Source organism: Bos mutus, chromosome 14, assembly GCF_027580195.1.
Source record: "Bos mutus isolate GX-2022 chromosome 14, NWIPB_WYAK_1.1, whole genome shotgun sequence".
In the NCBI taxonomy this organism is placed as follows: Eukaryota; Metazoa; Chordata; class Mammalia; order Artiodactyla; family Bovidae; genus Bos; species Bos mutus.
Window position 1 is genome coordinate 45,184,501 of NC_091630.1, and position 23,726 is coordinate 45,208,226.

At 38.9% G+C, this 23,726-nt stretch overlaps 1 protein-coding gene and 1 non-coding gene across 13 annotated transcripts in view; one reads left to right on the forward strand and one right to left on the reverse strand.

The window, feature by feature from the left end:
• The window catches only part of STAU2 (staufen double-stranded RNA binding protein 2), a 309,920-nt gene that overhangs the window by 174,264 nt on the left and 111,930 nt on the right, over positions 1–23,726 (forward strand). For 11 of the 12 annotated variants that reach the window (XM_070382255.1, XM_070382251.1, XM_070382254.1 and 8 more), the window contains one exon: positions 9,070–9,183. The exons of the other annotated variant lie outside the window; for it this stretch is intronic. In XM_070382255.1, the coding sequence (XP_070238356.1) occupies positions 9,070–9,183 (114 nt within the window). The remainder of the gene's footprint in view (positions 1–9,069; positions 9,184–23,726) is intronic. 12 annotated transcript variants of the gene reach the window in all.
• Positions 16,264–16,335, reverse strand: TRNAS-GGA (transfer RNA serine (anticodon GGA)). The gene has a single exon. It is a non-coding gene; the product is annotated as a tRNA-Ser (tRNA).

Below are 23,726 nucleotides of genomic sequence, written 5' to 3' on the forward strand. Positions count from 1 at the left end.
TGGGTTGCCATTTCCTTCTCCAATGCATGAAAGTGAAAAGTGAAAGTGAAGTCGCTCAGTCGTGTCCAACTCTTAGCGACCCCATGGACTGCAGCCCACCAGGCTCCTCTGTCCATGGGATTTTCCATGCAGGAGTACTGGAGTGGGGTGCCATTGCCTTCTCCGGCACTGAAGAGTAGTTAGAGGCTATCTCAGGATATGTTGAAAGTGAAGTCTCTCAGTCGTGTCTGACTCTTTGTGACCCCGTGGACTGCAGCCCACCAGGCTCCTCTGTCCATTGGATTCTCCAGGCAAGAATACTGGGGTGGGTTGCCATTTCCTTCTCCAGGGGATCTTCCCGACCCAGGAATTGAACCCAGGTCTCCCACATTGAGGGCAGACGCAGGCAGACGATATGTTGACCATTCCAAGAATTTGAGAATAAAGTAAAGTAGGAAGATAGTATGAATGTTGTAGGAAAGGTTCTATTTTTTAGTATGAATGTGATGTATAGACTTAGAGGAGGTTAATAAGTTCCATTTTAAACATGACGAACAAGTTGCCTTTGGGACTTTCAAAGTCAGCTGTCTAGTAGGCATTCTTCAGTGGTTCTGGTGAACAGCAAGAGGGTGTAGGACACAGATATTCGAGAGTCTTCAGTGTGCAGATGTAACTGATTCCATAAAAGTAGGTAAGACTGACCAAGAAAAGTGGGCAAAGACCTCGGAGATATTCCCAGTGAATACTAACAGTTGAAGGGATTGGTTCATTCATTTAGTCAGCTGAAGTCTATTGAGCGCCTGCTGTGAACCGGGTGTACTTTTTGGCACTAAGGATATAACGTAAATGACAGTCAAGTGTTCTGTCCTCGTGGAGCCAACATCACGATGGGATTGATGGGAGTGGGATGTGGAATATGGCCAGGGCGAAGGGAACAGGACAAGTGGAAGTGTACACAGTCACATTTGGACACAAGATAAATTCAAATGATTAGTCTCCTAAGGTAATAATTAATTGGAAATTAATTGGGAGATTAATTATGATTATTTATGAGAGGTAGTGAGCAATAACTTAGTGTTGCCAGCTGTTGTATCAGTGTATCAAATAACTACACCTTTTAATTGTTTAATCGATTGCATTGAGGTATAATTTATACATGATAAATTACACCCATTTTAGTTATATAAATTGATGAGTTTTGAAAAATGTATGCTATTGTGTAACTACAACCAGGGTCAAGATGGGAATATTTCTATTACTGTGAAAAAATTCCCTGTTGCCTCTTTGTAGCCTGTTTTTCTCACCTCTCTGTGGCTTGGTAACAACCAGGCTATCCTTGGTTAGTATTAGATTGCTATTGCTATTGCTAAGTCACTTCAGTCGTGTCCGACTCTGTGTGACCCCATAGACGGCAGCCCACCAGGCTCCCCCATCCCTGGGATTCTCCAGGCAAGAACACTGGAGTGGGTTGCCATTTCCTTCTCCAATGCATGAAAGTGAAAAGTGAAGGTGAAGTCGCTCAGTCATGTCCGACCCTTAGCGACCCCATGGACTGCAGCCTTCCAGGCTCCTCTGTCCATGGGATTTTCCAGGCAAGAGTACTGGAGTGGGGTGCCATTGCCTTCTCCGAGTATTAGATTAGTATTGCCTAAAATTTCATAAAAATGGAATCAGACAGCATGAACAGACAGTTTTGTTTCCTGCTTCTTTCACTCACTCAATGTTTTTGAGATTGTTCACGTTGTGCATATCAGCGGTTTGCTCCTTCGTATTGCTCAGAAGTAGTTCATTGCATGGACGTGTAGCACAAACTATCATTTTGTCTGTCAGTGGACATTTGCGTTGTTTTCAGCTTGAGGCTACTATGAATAAAGCTGTTTGTGGCTATTCATGTACAAGATTTTGTGCAGAGTTTCCAGTTCTCTTGAAAAAAGTACCTCAGAGTGCAATTCCTGGGTCACGTGGTAAGTATCCTTACAAGCTTACAAGGAACTGTCCGATGCTCTTTCAGTGTGCTGTACCATATGACATGGGCTTCTCCAGTGGCTCAGGGGCAAAGAATCCGCCTGCCAGTGCAGGAGACGTGGTCAGTCCCTGGGTCAGGAAGATCTCCCCGAGAAGGAAGTGGCAACCCACCCTGTATTCTTGCCTGGGAAATTCTGTGGACTGAGGAGCCTGACGAGCTACAGTCCATGGGGTCGCAAGAGTCGGACACAACTTAGCAACTAAACAACAAAAGCAGTGGGTTTTATACATTGATATGGTTCTTATTCTATGAAGGATACAGTGCTGTCTCATTGATAGTTTAGTTTGTATTTTCCTGATGACCCGTAATATGCACTTCTTTTCTTGTGCTTGTTGGCCAATTTTCTATCTTTGTGAAATGTCCACATTTGTTTCTCAGTTTCTGGTATTGATTTTTTTTAATTATTGTGTCATCAGAGCTTTTTTTTATATATTCTAGATACAGATCCTTTCTGTTGCAGATATTATCTCCCTGCTTGTGACTTGTCTTTTCAGTGTCTTAATGGCATCTTTTAAAAAGTGGGGAAGTTTTCAATTTTGATGAAGTTCAATTTTTTGTTTTTTTTCCATAAATTATACCTTTTTTTGTCCTATCTAAGGAATTTTTGACTACCCCAAGGTTGCAAAGATTTTTCTCTGATTTTTTTCCAAATACTTTATGGTTTATGCTTTTGTGTTTAATTCTGATATTCATTTAATTTTGTGTGTGTGGTATGGGTGAGAGTGGAAGTCTGTTTTTCCCACAGGGTAACCAGTTGTTTCTGTACTGTATATGCAATGTGTTGTTTTACTCTAGCTGCTCTTAAGATATCTGTTCATTTTTGGTTTCACCAGTTTGGCTGTGCTATGTCTAGGGTTGTTTTTAATCCTGCTTGGGATTCATTTAGCTATTTAGATTACCATAATGTTTCTCATTAGTTTTGAAAGATTTAGGGCTAGTTTCTGTTTGTTTGTTTTTTTCCAAAAAATTTTTTTGCCCTTTTCTTTGTCTTCTCCTTTTGGGACTCCAGTTATGTATGAGTTGAGCCTCTTGATATTGTCCTGGAGGTCTTTGAGACTATTTACAGTTTTTCACCATCTTTGGATTGTGTAACTTTGGTTGGTTTATTTTCAGATTTACTGGTTCTTTGCTCTGTCCTCTCCAATTTGCTGTTGAGCGCATATAATAAATTTGTCACTTCAGTTATTCTATCTTTTTGGAAATGGGGCTTGATCTCTGGGTTGGGAAGATCCCCTGGAGGAGCGCACAGCAACACACTCCCGTAGTCTTGTCTAGAGAATCCCATGGATAGAGAAGGAGCCTGGCAGGCTACAGTCCCTAGGGCCGCAGAGTTGGACACGACTGAGCGACTAAGCACAGCACATTGTATCTGTTTGATCTAACATTTCTATTTGATAATTTTTTAATTGGTGATGCTATCTACCATCTCATCCTCTGCCACCCCTTCTCCTTTTGCCTTAAAACTTTCCCAGCATCAGGGTATACAGAGTGCCTATATAACTTATTTTCCTTTGACCGTGGAGAAAGTTTTCCTTGTTAAAAAGTTATTTCTTTGCAAAGCCTGTAGATTTTCATGTAGCTTGTTTTACATATGTAAATGGGTGTGTGTGAGCACATCAAAGCCTTAGTACAATCTACAGAAGAGAGGAACTTCTTTTCTGGTAGATGTGTAGTAGACTGTTAAAAATTATGTGGTGTTTTGTTTTGATGGAAGTGAAAGTGAAGTCGCTCAGTCATGTCGGACTCTTTGCGACCCCATGGACTGTAGCCTACCAGGCTCCTCAGTCCATGGGATTTTCCAGGCAAGAATACTGGATTGGGTTGCCATTTCCTTCTCCAGGGGATCTTCCCCACCCAGGGATTGAAACCGGGTCACCCGAATTGTAGGCAGATGCTTTATTGTCCGAGCCACCAGGGATGTAAAACTAAAATAATTCTGTGTGTGTATGTATAATTTATATATTAATTGGCTGCCTCTTTAGACCTTCACTGGCATAGTCAACGAAGCAGAAAAGCAGTGAACAAAGATTTAGGATTTGTGTCATGTACAAACTCACCACTTAAAGTAAGAATGCAATTATCTTCCTTAACAATACTGAGAACACATCTGTTGTTGCATTTGTTAGACAGTTTTTTTGTGTGTGACTTTATACTAGAAATAAATCTGTACATCACTGCTGGATTTTGTATACCAAATAAAGCCATGTAATTTTCAAATCTTTTCCTAAGCATAGAGTTTCCAAAAGAGAGAAAAGATAATTACAAGTTGAGGCTCAGTCTGTATAATGTGATTTCATTCATTCACTTATCCCTTTAGAGGCATTAATGTGTCAAGCATATTGTATGCAGAGTAAAATAGATTACTCATCCAGCTAAAACACTGGTACATGACTGAGCATGTTAAATATATGTTTACATTTTAGTTATAAAGGACTTGACTTTAGTTATGAAAAGTATTGAGGAAATAATTATACATAATGTCATATCTTAATTTTAAACATTATTATGGGATGTGTTATTCTAATAATATCTATTATTTATTTTAATGGTAACTGTGAGCTAGGCATCATTCTAAGTACTTTTCCTGAGGGAACTTCTTTTATTTATCACTTATAAATTTGTTTGTTCTAAATAGATAACAGTGTGGATTTGTATTACTGCCTGGGAAAGTGAAAGTGTTTGTTGCTCAGTCATGTCCAACTCTTTGTGGCCTCATGGACTGTAGCCCGCCAGGTTCCTGTCTTCATGAGATTTCCCAGGCAAGAATACTGGAGTCGGTTGCCATTTCCTTCTCTAAGGGATCTTCCGACCTTGGGATCAAACCTGTGTCTCCTGCAGTGGCAGGAGGATTCTTTACTATTGGGCCACCTGAGAAGCTTCCCCCCGCCCCCCCAAAAAAACGATGTAGTTAAGAAATGTTTATTACCAATTTACTCTACATATTTATCAAGGAGTATTGTTTTATGCTTTGCCAAGAATATGCTGATTTTCATGTTAATAAAGATTTAGATCTTTTGTACAGCTAGTGTGCAGACTGCAAGAATCAAGCATGTTTGGAGTATTCTAAGATCTAGTACTAAATTGCCACCCTTCAGCTTTTTGCTGTCTTCACCTCTCCCTGGAGGCAATAGCTACAATGTGATCTCTGCCTGCTGCTGTGGAGTAAACTCATGAATGGGAGGTGTGCTCATCAAACATGTTTTCTTGACACAATGATGATGTTAATTATCAGACATCAATGTACAGACCTTTATCTTATCAATCTACTGAGTAGCTTTCTTTAAATATGGACCTTTTTTACACTCTTCATTTTTGTCCCACAGCAGGTGACCTGTAAAAATATGTAACAGACAAGCGGTTAACCATTTCCCTGATGAGATTAGTAAAATAATAGTCCCACATTAGGGAATTTCTCAACCTCTGCAAGTAACAATTTGATTCAACTTTTTTTAGAGATAGGGGGTATAGAATTAAAATTTTTCATTTGAATGGTCCCTCATGTTTTCAGAAGGGCATGAAAAATTCACATATCTAGCTTTTTATGTAAGTTATTTTATAGCTTATAGTATTTTCCCTTATTTCATTTTTTTTAAGGAATGAGGATATTATTCAAATCAAAGCAAGATTTGCCATTTAAACATATCACAAATTGAGGTTTGAATTCTTATTTCTTAAGTTATCTGAATATGAGTCTCAGACACAAATCACTTCTTTCAAGAAGAAGAAATCTCTAGACTGGCAGAAATTGTTAACAGAATGCACAATTATAGCATCTCATCTGGCTTTATGCGATTACAAATCAAACTAGGAAACTTATTTTAACATAAAAATTATTATAGATTTGCAGATTTCAAAGGAAGCTGCATTATTTAATTTGCACATATTGGAATTTCTGACCCATTATTTTTAGTGGAATATTTTTTGTAAGCCCAAGAGAAAGAAACAAAATGTCAATTTTCTGTGGTCAATGGTGTTATAAATCCAGAACTACTGCTACAATAGTGTAAGAGTCAAGATGAGTTGTGTACATTTTAGAATACAAAAGACAGCAAAATGATATCATAAATCGTAAATCTTAAACATAGGAGATGACTTCTGTAGTTTTCTAAAATTATCTTTACTCATTTCTCTCTGATCAAAATCAAGATCTATGACACTGGAATATTATTATTGTACATTGGAAATTTTAGGACCACATTTGTAGAAACAACTGTTTTGTTGTAGCAGAAATATTTCACCCATCAATCCTGAAGATTTTGTACATTGTAGAATGCAGTGGGATATTATTACCCTAATTATTTTAGAGTTCTAAGATTCCTGGTTTCGCTAATGCTTTGAATCATTGGAAGCATTTTTAGAGTTAGAAAGGTGAATTTTAAAATGTCATTCATACATTATTCTCCTTTAGAAATTCACAGTTTTATGAACTCTAATGTTTCTATGTCCAGGAAGAGAATAACTGAAGAGCCATATCCAACCTGTTTTATTAGTGATTGATTATGTAAAATATGATTCTTTCTTAAGGCCTTTTGTCTGTATATTGTAACTTTTTATTTAATTTGAAACCGTGTCCTCAAGCAGTAGTTTCCTATATATATTTTTGTACATATTTTTATCTGTTTGGAGGGAGCAGTCTCAGTGCAGTGAGGGTATAAACCTGGAATGATTTTATTTCTCCAGCCACCACTTTTCCCCATGATCGGTAATATCTCTCATTCGTGTTTCTTTTTATATTTGGCAAATCCCGTGGTTTTCTGGTCACCTTTAGTTTTAAAAAATTTAGTGCAGTTCACTGTAAAACTACACGTTCATGTTCCCCCCCACTGCCCCCGCTCCCCCACTGCCAGCCGTCCGTTTTGGCTCAAGACGCATAGAGGAGGAAGAGTATGCGGTGATTTCTTCTTGTCTTCCTCATACTCCAGCACCTTTGAATATTTGTGGTTGGTGGACTGGGGACTTAATCTGCTTCTGAGACATGTTCTTCCACATTCTACCTCTGTTTCAGGCCTAGTCACTCCTCTGATGGAAGCCCTGCAGAATGAGGAGGCTAACACTTAGCCCAGTTTCATCCATTACTGGTTTCCATGTAGATGATGTTTACTTTTTTTTTTCCCTTGGTTGAAGTATAGTTGCTGTGCAATATTATGTAAGTTGCAGGTGTGCGATATGGTGATTCACAGTTTCTACAAGTTATACTCCATCTACAGTTATTGTAAAATACTACATGTTTTTCCCAGTTCCCTCTGTCCCTGAAGGGCAGCTATGTTTCCTTTGGACTTTACCATGGTCCATGCCCCTAACCTTGTTCTTGGTAGATGTCACTTTGCTTGGCCTGAGTATCCCTTTGGCTTCTGCTGAGACTCTTTTTCATTTAGTCTGACATGTATTGTTCTACCAATATTCAGTGTCTGTAGGATGTCTTAATATTTTACAGGATATTGCAGGCTCATGGTGAGTTAGAAGAAAAGTTAAATCTTTCAGTCCTAGTATCCAAGCCACTGATGGAAATGAAGTTTGAAATTTATTTTTTGGCTGGAAATGTCTTGTGCTCTTTTTGTCCTTCCTAATTTTCATTTATCTAGAAGAAAAAAATAAAGCTGCAGTAAGTTTGCTGACATATGAGCGTGTTCACTATCAGTTTGGGTTTTTGGGAGAGTGACTTGTCTTTCATATAGACTTTCAATTGATGTCAAAAGGTGATTATATTTCATTTTAAAAAGCATGTTTTATGATAGCACTATATCAGACATAATATTTTAACTATACCATAAATGGTTGTGAGCTGTAGCTATTATAGTGTCACCATTGATTGACTTTTGCATAAACCTGTTATGTGGTAAGTTTCATTTCCACCCCCCCTCTCATATTTCACTGCTGCATAGTAAACAACAGGCCCACATTCTTGAACTCGTACACTGAGTGAACTTTTAATTTGCTCAGGAGGTACAGTGAATTCGAACTGTCATCAAATCCTTTTCCCCAAAGTTAATTTGGAAAAAATATTTTTATAACAAAATCTTTAAAGTGCTTTGGAAACAAAGCTTTGTATGTTGGCTTGATTTGAACCCTAAACTACTTTTAATAGATCCCAGGAAGTTTCCCTGCCTTAAGGGACACTAATGGCGAATCTTAACCTTACTGGTTTAAAAATGATGTTAAACCGTTAGATGAGGATTTGTATCATCATTTTCTGTCAGATCCATATTATAACTGTGTGTGTTATATATATATGTATGTTTGTTTATCACAAAAGCAACACGATTTTTACTTTATTAGCTTAGAATTAAACACTGCTTGATAGAACTTTTTTGAAGGATGGAAATTTTTCCATTGGGCAGATGGACTCACATTCCCCTACTCCCACCCCTCATACCTTACCTCTGATAGAGTGTCTTACACATGGTTTTAATAATGGTTGGTTGTATTCAACTAAAAGAAAAATATTATAGTAACTTTATTTTGGTCTGTACATTATAAGTCATTTCAGTTTAATTCATTTTGATTTTAATGTCAAAATTCCAGACAGACATGGTATACTGAGATACATACATACATATATATATGTATATGTGTGTGTATATGGATAACATTGGTTTTATAGGGACTATAATGTAGAAATAGAAGAATGTCAGACCAATCAAGTGGCAGTCACACACACATAGAGTCAAAGATGAGGAAAATTCAGGTTGACAAAATTTTATTGGATTCAAATGAACTTGACTTATGTTGACCTTAGAGCCCTTTATGCATTATGAAAAGTTGGACAAAAAAGATGAGTGTAGCATTTAGTTGTGAATTTTTTTTTCTGGCTGTACTAATGTAGAGCACTCTGCAAAGCATTTCCTAATACTCTTTTAAAGGATATTAATATAAAATATTAATTAAAATTAATAGAGTCTCCATAGATCTTCGAGTCCCAATAAGGTTTTAAATATTTGAATTGTGTTCTGCTGCATAAGTTACGTGAAATTTCTTCTTGAAAGCTAGAACCTTTGCAAAGGACCAGTTGCATCTGGCTCCCTCTTACTGGTGGCGTTCAGCAGCTTGCGTGTGTTCTGTTATAGGTGCACTACTGTGATAGACAGAGTGGCAAAGAGTATGTGACCTGTCTGACATTAGCCCCTGTGCAGACGACCTTCCATGCTATTGGAAGCTCCATTGAAGCCAGCCATGACCAGGTATAACGTGCCACTACCATTTTGCTGTGCTATGGCCCAGCTAAGACATCCCAGACCATCAACGTGGAAGCTATGTGCACACATACAGCTTTGCTCACCCTAATATATCAGCCACTAGTGCCACTTACTAGGCTTTTGAGAAATCAGAATTCTGTGTGTGTGTGTATGTGTGTTGGTAACCTGGTATCTTAGGACATGTCGATTATTTTAGACTTCTGGTTTGTGATTCATTATTAAATATAGAATTCTCTTATAAGGAAGAAGTAATGGCCCTATGTTATTTTTATTTTTAATAATTACATATGGAAAGAAGGGTCAGCAACACAATATAGATAACACTGGAATCTCACTACGATAAACCCACTAAGATACATATGACTTAGTTCTATTGAAGAGAGTTTCATGTTACAGAATATAAAATAACTGAGTAAACTTTTACAACCATCCATTTATTCTCATAACTTGGAATATTATTAAAATGATGTTCCAATGTTGTTTTTACTGTTAAAAGTTTTAGTTCTGAAATAAAGCTAAAAATCTGAAAAGTGTATTTTCTGAAAAGACAAATGCCTTTGATTGTTTAGACAGCAGCTTGAGAATGCATCCTGTTTATAATACATATTTTCAATTAAAATAATCAGGAGATTAGACTAAACTAATGATCTAGGTCATAGAATTTCTAGTTTGGAATCAAAATAAATAGACATATAGAGCTTACTGTATGACTAACCAGCTTTGCCTTTTAAATTAACCATTTTCATGCATAACATTCATAACACACTTTCATATCCTTTTCTCAGTAAATTTGAGAATTTCTAATAGTCTTGCCTTACTCTTCTTTTCTAAGTAGTATCGTTGCATGAAAAGAATAAAAGAGCATAATAGTGTTATCTTCTCAAATACATGGTTTATTGTCCAGCCCAAACAAGACCTAAGAAAAACATTCCTAAGGGCATACCTTTGTAGTTCGTGATGTCCCTGACATTATGGATTTCCGGTCATCATTTGCTTGGTGACAAGGCATTGTGGTGTTTCGGAAGGAGCAATAATCAAATTATAACTAATCTGAGTGTTAGTTACTAACCACAGCATACATAAGCTGCTACAGCCACCTGGGTGAATACTGTCATCTCTTTGGGACTCTGTTTCCAAGGATGCTAAGTGAGGGAGTTGAGTTAGTTGACTTGCAAGATTCATTCTAGTAATCTTTGTGCTCTTGGTTGAATGTGCCCAGCCAGTTATTAACAGATAATAGCATGCCAGTCTGGGAAGCAGCTTAGAGGTCTCGCTAGTGCTTCTCAGGGTTCAGCACTGATGTTAGCTCCAGCTGCAGAAGAGACTATAGCAGGGCTTGGAGGCACAGGGTTCGACCTAGATAATGGAATGTTTTGTGTTTCCCTGTATAAAACTGTAGCTGAGCTATATGTCGGGTGCCACAGAGGCATGGTATGAATGGTAGACATGGTTCCTGCTCTTATGGAACACACACTCCAATACTTTCACCCCTCTGAATAATTTGCAAGAAGTCTATCTGCTGCTTATCCAACTCTATATATTCACTCACGCCAAAAAACAAAGGGCAACAGCAGCATGAGATATCCATCCTGCAAAGGTCTCTCCTTAGGCAAAGCAAATAAATAAAAGCATTCTCAGAAACCCACACACTTGAGAAGAGCAGCTCACTGTTGGTAGAGGTAGCTTGTTGCTATAAAAGAGTATTGGACTGGGAATGGAGACCGGAATCAAACCCAACATTGCTGTGAACTAGCTGTGGGACCTTGTCTCTTCACCTCTGGAATTTGGCTTCCTGAAGAGTCAAATAATGAGGCTGGTTCAGGCTTGTACCAAGTCCATATATGTGGATATATATACCAAGTGGCAGGGCTACAGTTAGCCCATAAGGCATTTTTACAAATTAGAAAAAAAAAAAAGACACCTCTGACTCAAAGCATGCAATAGAAAATTGTCATAATAGACAAACCCACAGTAACTACAGTGCAAATGCCCTCCCAGTCGTGATGTGTCGTGCACAGCCTGCACGACTGTACGCGGTGGTCTTAGTCTACATTTATCTGGAATGTTAGTTACTCAGTGGTAAGTAAATAAAGAGATTTTTATACTACAGGAAATACAACTATATTACAGGGGACAAATTTACATGAAATTTTAAGATGAAAAAAAAAAAGACTTCTAGGAAATACATCAAATGGATGGGCAGATAGACAGATGCATAAATGGAGCCATGACTAGAATGACCATCCTGTTTATCAAGCACTCTGCTTTGGTGGCCTCAGAGGTGCAAAGTGGGGATGGGGGTGTGATCAGTGCCCCTGCCTTGTGCTTGGGTAATTGGGTTTCTAGAGGAGAGCAGACACAGAGGAAACCTCTGCTCCATGTCTTTTCTACATTGTGTTGCCATTTCCTCATACCGAGGGTCTGTCTGAGCAAAAGTTACTCCCCTCACCATACCAAAAGCCTAGGCTCCCAACTCATCAGGTAAAAACATGGTCACTGAATGCTTTTTAACCTATTTTGTTCTGTTTTTTTTTTGGTAAATATTAGAAAACAGGAAAGTAAAGCAAGAAAAATTACTATTATTTAATAAGTGTCTTCTATTCTTAATTCATCTGAACCACTGCAGTTGAACAAGAGAATAAGTATTTGGGAAAAAAAAGAGCATATGTAAAATGTAGCGGCAGTCCTTCCTAGGAAACTCAGATTGTTCTTATGTATGTAGAAGATGATGGTGAGAAATGGAAGACATCTCTAGCCTTAACCTTTACAGCTGTCTTCCTCCTCCTCCTTTTTTGGGTGTTGGAGCTCCAAGTATTTGTTTTAGATCGACATTGCCGGCATCATCAAGCATCTTAGTATAGACTTCGCTCCCTGTGATACCTCATTTTCTAAAATTCAGCTCTGTTGTAGTATAGTTGGTTTACAATGTTGTGTTAGTTTCCACTGTGCAGCAAAGTGAATCGGTTATGCAGATACATATATCTGCTCTTTCTTAGATTCTGTTCCCACGTAGATTACTACAGAATACTGAGTGGAGTGTACAGCTTGTCTTCTTAATAAAAATAAACGTAACTCTAGAAACCCAGTAAAGTGGAAACTGAATGTGTGGTATACCAGTGCGTTCCCCTCTCTGTACCAAGAGTAACAGGATGGGGAACAGTAAGTGAAATTCTCTATCAAGGTCAACATAGATACGCAAAATAGTCGGGAAAGAGATTCAGTATCTATATGCTGGTGATATCCAATTGTACAGAGCTCTTAATTCTCCCTTTCCCCCATCCCAAACCTGCTCTTCCCTCTTTTTATCTTTTATCTCCTTTCTTTTCTATCCATCCTGGTAAATGACCATCTGCCTTGTTGCTCATGCCACGCCCTTTGAAGCATCCTTGCCTCCTCTCCCCCCTTCACGTGCTGCATCCAGTGCTAACTTGTCTTCCTCTAAATTACATCTCCAATCGGAACGCTTTTCACCACCTCCAGCATTACCGTTCTGGTTTAAGTCAAGAGCATTTTTAACCCAGACCACTACAATAGTCTCTAAACTGGCTGATCAAAATTATTTTTAAGGTACTCAGATCATATTGCTCAGCTGCTCAGAAACTTCCACTGGCTTCTCATCACACCTGTTGTAAACCCAAACTTTTGTTACGGCCTCCCAAGTTCCTATGTGATGTGGCCCCACTAGCTCTCCAGTTTCAAATCCTGCCACTCTCCTTTTCACTCTGTCCCAGTCTCACTGGCCTTGTGGCCAGTTGCATCATAATAGATGAAAGAAACTACACTCAAAAGGCTGAGTTCTGTAGATGTGATATATGTGCTGTTCTGGAAAAGGCAAAACTAAAGAGGTAGAAAATACATCGATTGTTGCAGAGGATGGCAAGGGATTGACCGTGGTGGGGAGGGATTGACCATATATCATCATGGAGTTTTGGGGGGTGATTGAGATGTACCATATCTTGATTGTCGTGATAGAAGCATGACTGTGTACATTTGTCAAATTCACAGGACTGTACACTCAAAGACGTAAATTTTACTCTATGCAGATTACACCTCAATAAACCTAACTTTAAAAAACCTCAGACTCATTATTTTATCAGTTACTCATGTGGTATTGATCCCAGGGAAACGTGGAAGGATGTCATCCCCTTTCCTATGTTCTCTGAGTGTTGGGTCCACCTTGGGAACGTGCTGTGTTTAACTAATAGCCTGGGTTAGAGCTCCTCTGAATACCAGTGGTTGATTAAGGCCTCCTAGAATAATTATTAGTCTCCAAAAACTGGTCTGAGCCTGCCCTTGTCTGACTTTAGGGAAAGGGTCTGTAGGCCATTGTTTCCCACTTGGGAACTCTGAATTCACATCCAGGCAGTGGACAGCCTCATTCAGGGCGGTATCTGCCTGGAGGTCCCCACCTGTTTGGGTGAGAATGTTCTACATGTGTTTGCCTTATTCGCCATAAGAAATGTGATATTATACATTCACATTAGTTTAGAATGTTTAATTGTCCAGAATATAAATATAGTTTAAATTTATAGGTGTTGAGTTTTGTTTTAGAAACATTTGTTAACAACTATGTAGGAATCCTGCACTAGATATGGGAGCATCCAAAGATAACTGCCTTAACAGTCCTTATAGTAAGACAGTCCTCTCTGAACCAGTCATCTTGCAAAATTTAAAATTTATAGATCATATGGTGATTTCAAGGACCATCATCCTTATTCATAAGCCAAATTTAAAAAAAACCCACTTATTTGTTAAGGTTGAGCTAGTGAGGATTTTGGTCAGTATTTTTCAGAATATCTTATTTGGAAATTAAATTTATATTGTAGAGTATATATTAGTAAAAGCAAAAATAATACTGCAGAAAGGTTTTTAGAATATCCTATCTTGGTATAACTCAGAAGATGCTATCCGTCCTCTCTCCTGGCCTGATACCCTTCTGCATCTTTATATATCATTCCAAGATGTTACTGAGTACCTCTCCCTCTCTGTCTGTCTGAATTACATCAGTCACCTTCTATTGCAGCCTCAAAATCATAAACTTCCTTACTTGTTTGTATATTTTCTATCCATTTTCATTCAGACTCATTATTAATCTCATGAATTTCACAAATACTGGGTAAGCAAGATTAGTCAAAATACTGTAGCTAAATTTCTGGTTAACAGTGTTACCACTGCCTACCTTAATTTTTTCAGATTAACTCTGAAACTCACCTGCTTTGTATAACTGAAAGAATGAGTTAATAAATCAACCACCTAATGAAGCACTAACTACCCAATGAAGTGTAACCTGTCTGCTTATATTTGCTGTAAACTGACCTGTAGTCATTATCACTAAATGAGATTATCTTACAGAGCAAATGACAATGCATATTTAACACATTACTTAGAATCTTAGAAATCAATTTTACGAGAGAAAAGGAACACAAGCCAAATTTAGTTTCTTTTTTAAAAAAATTGAGGTGTATTTTCAAGTGTACAACATAGTGATTCACAATTTTTAAAGGTTATACTCCATTTATTGTTTTTATAAAACATTAGCTTTATTCTCTGTTTTATACTATATATCCTTTTAACTTATTTATTTTATGTATAGTAGTTAGTACCTCCTAATCTCTTACTCCCAGCTTGTCTCTCCTCCCTTCCTGCTCCCCATGGGTTATTACTAGTTTGAACAATAACCAGATTTATATATAATGTGTTTACTGTGTACTAGATACTGTGCTAGACCCGACTTACATTATTTAATTCTTCTGATAACTTGATGAGGTAGAAACTGTACCATTTGCTTACTTGTTTCACTTGCTATATTGCCTTTAAGGGTTTATGTCCAGGTTAGTAAAATCAAGTGTAGTTGTTCTCAATACATGCGCTTTGACTAGAATTCAAGGCAGACTTCTCAACGAAAGGGCAACCAAGTGTTAAACTGAGAATTTACAAATCTTAGGAGTATTTTCTTCTACTTTTGATTAAATCCTGTTCATAGTTCTTTTTTGGACTAATTACAGATCTCTTTGAGTAATTGGGGCTTCCCTGATAGCTCAGTTGGTAAAGAATCCGTGGTTGGGAAGATGCCCTAGAGAAGGGAAAGGCTACCCACTCCAGTATTCTGGCCTGGAGAGTTTCATGACTATATAGTGCATGGGGTCCCAAAGAGTTGGACACGACTGAGCAGGTTTCACACTCACACACTCACTTGAGTAATTGTGTCATAATGTCTTACAGTTGTATAGTAATGTAAAATTAAAAGAGAAAAATACTTGACACATACTAAGTATATGCTATCCCAACGATCAATACTATCACACTGTAGATTGTAGATTATGTAAAGAATTTCACAGTGCTTGAGTCCTAAATGATAATACATATATTTCCTTGCCCTTTAGTCTAATGGAGTGTATTAGCTCAGATGCTTTTGGCCACAACTAACAGAAAAACTGACTCATTTTGGCTTAAAAAATAAAAAATCTTGTTATCTCGCATAACAGGAAGTTCAGAGGAAGGGTGAACTCCAAGGTTGTTTGATAAAGCTGCTCAGTGATGTCAACAGGGGTTTGGGTTTTACTTCATTTATAAACTCTGCCATCCTCTGCTTTATCCCCTGTGTCATGGAAAGATGGCCACAATGGTTCTCTGTGTCATTGGTCATATAGCCACATCTTAGGGAAAAAAAAAAAAAAAAATGAGTTCTGGTCTCCATCTGTCTCCTTTCTGGGGCAAAGATACCTGTAGCTGGAACTCCTCCTGCCATCTTTCCTTCCCAGCTCAGGCCTGGATTGTGTCCGTGACATGCCCACATCTAAGCTAGTCACTGGCAAGAGAAAAAGAGATCCCTGCTAGTGTAAATGCTTGGGGTGAAAGGGTTATTGAGGAATCAACCACAAGGACTATTACATGAGGGATAAAATCTCACATAAATAATTTACAATTTTCTAGTGAAAGTGAAGTCGCTCAGTTGTGTCCGACTCTTTGCGACCCCATGGACTGTAGCCTACCAGGCTCCTCCCTCCATGGGAATTTCCAGGCAAGAGTACTGGAGTGGGTTGCCATTTCCGTCTCCAAGGGATCTTCCCAACCCAGGGATCGAACCCAGGTCTCCTGCATTCCAGGCAGATGCTTTAACCTCTGAGCCACCAGGGAGTCCTACAATTTTTTTTTCTAGTAGACCCACTTAAAAACTAAAAAGAAACTAATAAGTTTAATCTTCATAATATTTTTTTATTTAACCCAATATATCTAAATTATCACTTCAACCTGTAATCAACTTTTTAAATTATTGAGATATTTCATATTTTTTTATACATCCCATTTTGGACTAGTCTCTTTGAAGTGCTCAGTGTGTTAGAAAGGATGAACTCCAAGGGCGTTATGACTCCGTCCTTGTTTGTGTCTCCAGTCTCACCCTTGACCGCTCTCCATGTGCCTAACTTGTACTCACACTTTATGCCTTGGAATGTTTGTTCCCACATCTCTTGCTCTCTTGTATCTGTCTGTCTTTGCCCTGTTTCCTCTGCTGGGGCTATTTGCTCCTTGCTTATAAGAGAGATTTTGTTATGTCCATCAGATCCAGCAACATGTCACTCCAGTCAATAAGCCTTCTCCAAACCTACTTCTTTTGAAAATTTTTCATTGGAGGATAATCACTTCCCTGTTTTATACAGCAGCTTCCCACTCGCTATCTGTTGCATATTTGGTAATGTATATGTTCGGAGAAGGCAATGGCACCCCACTCCAGTACTCTTGCCTGGAAAATCCCATGGATGGAGGAGCCTGGTAGGCTGCAGTCCATGTGGTCGCTAAGAGTCGGACACGACTGAGCGACTTTACTTTCACTTTTCACTTTCATGCATTGGAGCAGGAAATGGCAGCCCACGCCAGTGTTCTTGCCTTGAGAATCCCAGGGACAGGGGAGCCTGGTGGGCTGCCATCTATGGGGTCGCACAGGGTCGGACACAACTGAAGTGACTTAGCAACAGCAGTAGCGGCAGTGTATATATTTCAGTGCTACTCTCTCAATTTGTCCCACCCTCTCCTTCTGCCACTTCCCTGGTGGCTCAGATGGTAAAGCATCTGCCTGCAATTCGGGAGACCTGGGTTCGATCCCTGTGTTGGGAAGATCTCCTGGAGAAGGAAATGGCAACCCACTCCAGTATTCTTGCCTGGAGAATCCCACGGACGGAGGAGCATGGTAGGCTACAGTCCATGGGGTCTCAAAGAGTCAGACACGACTGAGCGACTTCACTTTCACTTTCACTCCTTCTGTTACTGTGTACAAAAGTCTGTTCTCTGTGTCTACAGATAGGTTCATCAGTACCATTTTTCTAGATTCTGTTATATATGTGTTAATACAATTTTTTTTCTCTTTCTGATTTACTTCATTCTGTATAGCATACTTTAAGTTCATCCACCTCACTAGAACTGCCTCACATTCATTCCTTTTTATGGCCGAGTGATATTCCATTGTATATATGTGCCACAACTTCTTTACCCATTTATCCATTGATGGACATCTAGGTTGCTTCCATGTCCTGGCTATTGGAAATAGTGCTGCAATGAACATTGGGGGTACATTGTCTTTTTCAGTTATGATTTTCTCAGGGTATATGCCCAGTAGTGGGATTACTCAGTCATGTGATAGTTTTATTCCTAGTTTTTAAAGAACTCTCCATACTTTTCTCCATAATGGTTGTATCCATTTATACTCCCACCAACAGTGCAAGAGGGCTCCCTTTTCTCCACATCCTCTCCAGCATTTATTGTTTATAGATTTTTTGATGATGGCCATTCTGGCTGGTGTGAGGTGATATATCACTGTGGTTCTGATTTGCATTTCTCTAATAATGAGCAATATTGAACATTTTCTTCCTGTGTTTGTTGGCCATCTGTATAGCTTCTTTGGAGAAACAAAACCTACTTTTTACATCATCCCACCGTTACATTGATGAAATGATTTTCCCATTACTTTTTTCCTTATCAGTCTACCCCTCTGAGCACTGAGGTCCAGGGTGGTGTCTTCTTTGCGTGAGTGTTCTCTGTGACTTTGCTCTGGTGTGATAAAACTGACAGAGTTAGTCGCTCAGTCGTGTCTGACTCTTTGTGGCCCCATGGACTGTAGCCCACCAGACTCCTCTGTCCATGGAATGCTCCAGGCAAGAATACTGGGGTGGGTAGTCATTCCCTTCTCCAGGGGATGTTCCCAACCCAGGGTTCGAACCTGAGTCTCCCACATTGGCAGGCAAATTCTTTACTGTCTGAGCCACCAGGCTCCTCTGTCCATGGGCTTCTCCAGGCAAGAATACTGGAGTGGGCAGCCATTTTCTCCTCCAGGGGATCTTCCTCAGCCAGAGATCAAACCCAAATCTCCTGTGGCTGCTGCATTGCAGGCAGATTCTTTACCACTGAGCCACCGGGAAGCCCAGTTAGGAGGCACTCAATACATATTTATAGCATGGAAATGAATTTCTGAGAAAATTTAGAATGACTTGGATTTGGTAGGATTCATTTGATAGAACTGAGGAGAGAAATAGAATGTTTGGCCCGGGTTGTTTCCTCTGGTGGTGGCTTTATAGGTACGTATTCTATGAAAGCATCTTGAGGCCCTCCAAATGTGACCTCAGAGTATCTAAATAATCTGAATACATATAACTGTCTTTGGGAATCCATCATAGATCTCCATTAATTTCTTTACTGATCTATTTGTAACTTTGAATTTCTCTAACCTGAGTACATCCTTCTCAGCGTCTAGATTCCTTTTTTCAAGTTCCAACACTGCTTTCTGGTTCTAGCATTTCACAATGTAATCTACACATCAGTAGGGCTTCTCAGGTGGCTCAGTGGTAAAGAATCCGCCTGCCAGTGCAGGAGACACAGGTCGATCCCTGGGTCAGAAAGATCCGCTGGGGAAGGAAATGGCAACCCACTCCAGTGTTCTTGCCTGGAGAATCCTATAGACAGAGGAGTTGGGCGGGCTACAGTCCATGGGGTCACAAAGAGTTGGACATGACTGAGTACAGGCGCCATTTAAGTCAATATTCACTGAATAGTGTCATGGAGGAGTGCATCCCTCTGAATATAAAGAAGCACGGGCTTCAGAGGTTTGAGCCACAACAAATAGGGCTTTGTATTACTATAAAGGGCACTTAAAGACTGACACTGTGTAATAGCAGGCCTCACTGCATTGTCCTAGGCATAGCTGCAATAGAGCTGTGGCATTCTTTGTATTACATGGACTCAGTATAAGTTTTGAACTTCACTTTTTCACTTGCTCCACTGTCAAACCACAGTGCTGAGGACCATAGGGTTTTGAAAGAGAAGGTATAAACACTGCCATTGGCAGCTTCTAGGAGGTTCTGGAGCTGCCAAAATTCAACAGGAAACTTGATTTTTGTTTATTTTTTATGAAATAGGATGCTGAGAGAGATACTAAAAAGACACATCAGTCTTAATGTTTGTTTTGGGAAAGTGCTTTCATATTTGTTGTTTTTGTATTTTAAGATATTTCTTTTATCTGAAACTTATCCCGTAATTATAGGAATAAAATTTGTTCTGCTGGCTTTCCATTTGCAGTATAAAATTCCCGTATGTTTTTCCTTTACGTTTTGTATGTCAGTAATTAGTCCGGTAGTTCGAATAGCATTTTTGTGGTTTTCCTTTTCTTTTTAAATTTTATTTCTTTTTAATTGGAGGGTAATTGTGTTATAGTGTTGTGTTGGTTTCTGCTTACATCAGTGTAAATCAGCTATAGGTACACATATATCCTGTCTGTCTTGAGCCTTTCTCCTGCCTACCCAGTCCCACCCCTCTGGGTTGTCACAGAACACCAAACTGAGCTCCGTGTGTGATTCAGCAGCTTCCCATAGCCCTCTGTTTATACGTGGCAGTGTATATATGTCAGTGCTACTCTGTCAGTTCATCCCACCCTCCCCTTGCCTTGCTGTGTCCACAAGTTCCTTCTGGTTTTGTTTTTTAGCTACTTGTTTTTTAATTGAGATATAATTGAAATATAACATCGTATTAATTTTAGGTGGATATATGTATATATTGTGAAAAGATTGCCACAAGTTTAGTAAACATCCATCACCACACATGGTTACATATTCAGTCATATCTTCAAAAAATACTTCAGGAGGGAAGGTCACCAGGTAAAGCTTCTTATCACTGGGTAGTTATTACTTAATGGACTAGAACGGGAATCAGGAAACTACAGCCATGGGCCAAATCCAGCCTACCAGCTGAACTGAGAATGACTTTTAGACTTTGAAATTTGGGGGGGGAAATCAAAAGAAGATTAATATTTAATGAGATAGGGGCTTCCCTGGTGACTCAGATGGAAAGAATCCGCCTGCAATGCAGAAGACACAGGTTCAATCCTTGGGTTTGAAAGATGCCCTGGAGAAAGAAATGGTTACCAACTCCAGTATTCTTGCCTGGAGAATTCCATGGACAGAGGAGCTTGGCGGGCTACCGTCCATGGGGTCACAAAGAGACACGACTGAGCGACTAACACATTTGTACACACATTTCATGAGATAAGAAAACTACATAGAATTCTAATGTTAATAAGTTTTATTGGAATACAGTCATGCCCATGTGTTCAATATTGTCTGTGACCACTTTCACTACAACAGAAACGAGTAATTACAACAGAGACCTTTAGCCTACAACACCTGAAATACTTACTGTCCTCTCCTTTATAGAAAGTTTGTTGATCCATTCCCGGAACTAGAAGAAAGAAACATCAGGCATGCACTTTTTGAATTTTGTGTCAAATGTTACTCTAAACATGGTCATTCAGAGTTCATTTTCTTTCAGAAAGGTGTCGTTTTACTGAAAATGTAGCCTGTATTATAATACAGTTAGATTTGGTTGTGAATTTTGGATTTATTTACATTAGAAAGCAGTTTAATTCACTAAGGGAAAAATAATTATCTTTATTCATCAGTATTCACTGAAGCATTGAAAGAAAGTTTACTAATAGCAAAAGGTTACTTTGTGTCATTTTTGAAATCCCATTAGAAATGCTTCTTAACTGAGTTTTGTGTGTAGGTTTTAAGTAATAGAGAATATTCTGTTGTTTCCATAATGATCTTTCGTCTCTTCATTTCAAATATATAACCAGTTTCCAGAACCAACAATCAGTTACAGGGGAAGGTAATGGGAAGATTGAATATTATACATTTTATAGTATGTGAAAGTGAAAGTCGCTCAGTCATGTCTGACTCTTTGCAACCCCATGGTCTGTGTAGTCCATGGAATTCTCCCGGCCAGAATTCTAGAGTGGGTAGCCTTTCCCTTCTCCAGGGGATCTTCCCAACCGAGGGATCGAACCCAGGTCTCCCACATTGCAGGCAGATTCTTTAACAGCTGAGCCACAAGGGAAGCCCATGCATTTTATAACTGACTCATAATTTTATTTATGCTTAGTGCATCATGACCATGTTTCCAAGAGGTTGTATATATCCTCATATTGGACACACAAGTGACTTACGAACTTAACCCATAAAATAATTTTGGACTCTAGTCAAAACCCACAAGTTTACGTTATTGTTTTCTTTCTTTTTTTTTCTTGAAATGATGGAAGCATGCTGAGTTGCTTCAGTTGTATCCGACTCTTTGCGACCACATGGACTTTAGCCCACCAGGCTCCTCTGTCCATGGAATTCTCCAGACAAGAATACTGGAGTGGGTTGCCATGCCCCCCTCCTCCAGGAGATCTTCATGATCCAGGGATCAAACCCGCATCTCAAGTCTCCTGCACTGACAGGCAGGTTCTTTACCACTAGCACTACCTGGGAAGCTCCCTATAGTGATGAAGAACAACTATTTTCATTAACAGTGTGAAATTTTAAGTTTTACAAAACATGACTTTCCAGTTGCACCAAGGAAAAAAATATTTTCAATGTGGTTATTTGCTCTGTACTTCACCTTACCTGTAGCTCAGTGTTTCACAACAGATTATCTCTTTGAAGATAATTTCATGTTTGTGATCTCATAGGAGACAAATAGAGTCCAAAAGTGTTTCTTAAAATTTTTCTCTAATAAGTTTTGTTCTGTTTTGGACCTGTATACATATTCCATTTCAGTAGTTCTATAATTTTCAGTTCAGTATTCTAGTTTTAAATTATTTAAGTAGGAATTTAATATTCCAACTTTTCCTAGGGCTAGATGTTTGATGTTGATTTGAAGATTGTTGGGGAAATATCCTAAAAACCTTTCTGTTAACAGTTCATACTGGTGAATTATAACCAGATACATTATTGAGTCAGTAAATACCACATGTGTATAATTGGCTAAATGGATATGAAAGTTATAATGGAGAACTGTTGCCTATATAGACCTTTTTAAAGTGACGATCAATAGAATATAGTTCCCTCGGTCACAAATTTGAGAGCATTATTGCCCACTAGAGGTCACTTTTATAACCTAAAGAGTATTACGTTCCTCATAAACTCAAATTATGGTGTTGTGTATGATTTATTACACTATTTAAAACTGAAAATCGGTCACCTTCTCTCTCTTAACAATGCACCTTCAATTAAGTCACGCCTCTCCCCATTTCCAAAACTCGTTTTTAAACGGGCAAGTCACTGGTTATTTTTCCTAATTCTCAATTTTATTCTGTCATCGCTAACAGTTATTTGACCTGCTCTCCTTGTTTCTAAGTTGATAGCTAATGTCTCTCCACATATTTTTAAAATACTCTTTGGTTCATTGGTTGTTTTTTTTTTTTTTTTTTTTTGCATCCTCTGATGGGAGGAATGTAAAGACATTTTTTAAAGCCCCAAATATTTAATGGGTGTGAAATTAAACAATAGGGGCCGACACAGTTACTTTAAAATGTCTCTGTTGCCCTTCATAGCCTGTACAGTGATGTACTACCAGCAAACCTGGTACCTTTGGTAAGAAGCATCATCAGTCTACCAAGACCCACACCTGTAATACTTCTCACTCTAACAGACTGTCAGCTGATAGGCTTTGTAGCTGGGTCACCTAACCTCATATGCAGATAGCACCTGCTTTTGTATAGCTTCTTGCCATAGTAGGAAGCCATTCCCTCCTCCAGGGGAGTCTTCCCCACCCAGGGATCGAACCTGGGTCTCCTGCATTGCAAGAAGATTCTGTACAGTCTGAGCCACCAGGGAGGGATGAAACCCTAGTAGGACGCACATAAGTAAGAAAATCTCCAGCTCAGGGACAGAGTTGTCTGGCTGCCGTCTCCTTGTTGCTTATACATTTCTGCTTCCTAGACAACTGCTTTCAGAGATATTTGCAAGAGTTAAGTTCTTCAAGGGAGTAGGAAGGTGGGGGAGATACCCTAAGGTGATCATTTTTCTTGAAAGAGTCTTGAAAATGTCCCTGGGAAATCAGAAAGTGTTTTAGTGTAGCATTCAGCTGTCATGTACCGAGCACCAGCTGTGTTTCCACCACTGTTGTTTAGTCACCAAGTTGTGTCCCAGCTCTTTTGCAACAAAGTAGGAAATTCTTCTTTAGCATCCGGTACTCTACCACTGTACTAGATGCTAAAGAAGTAT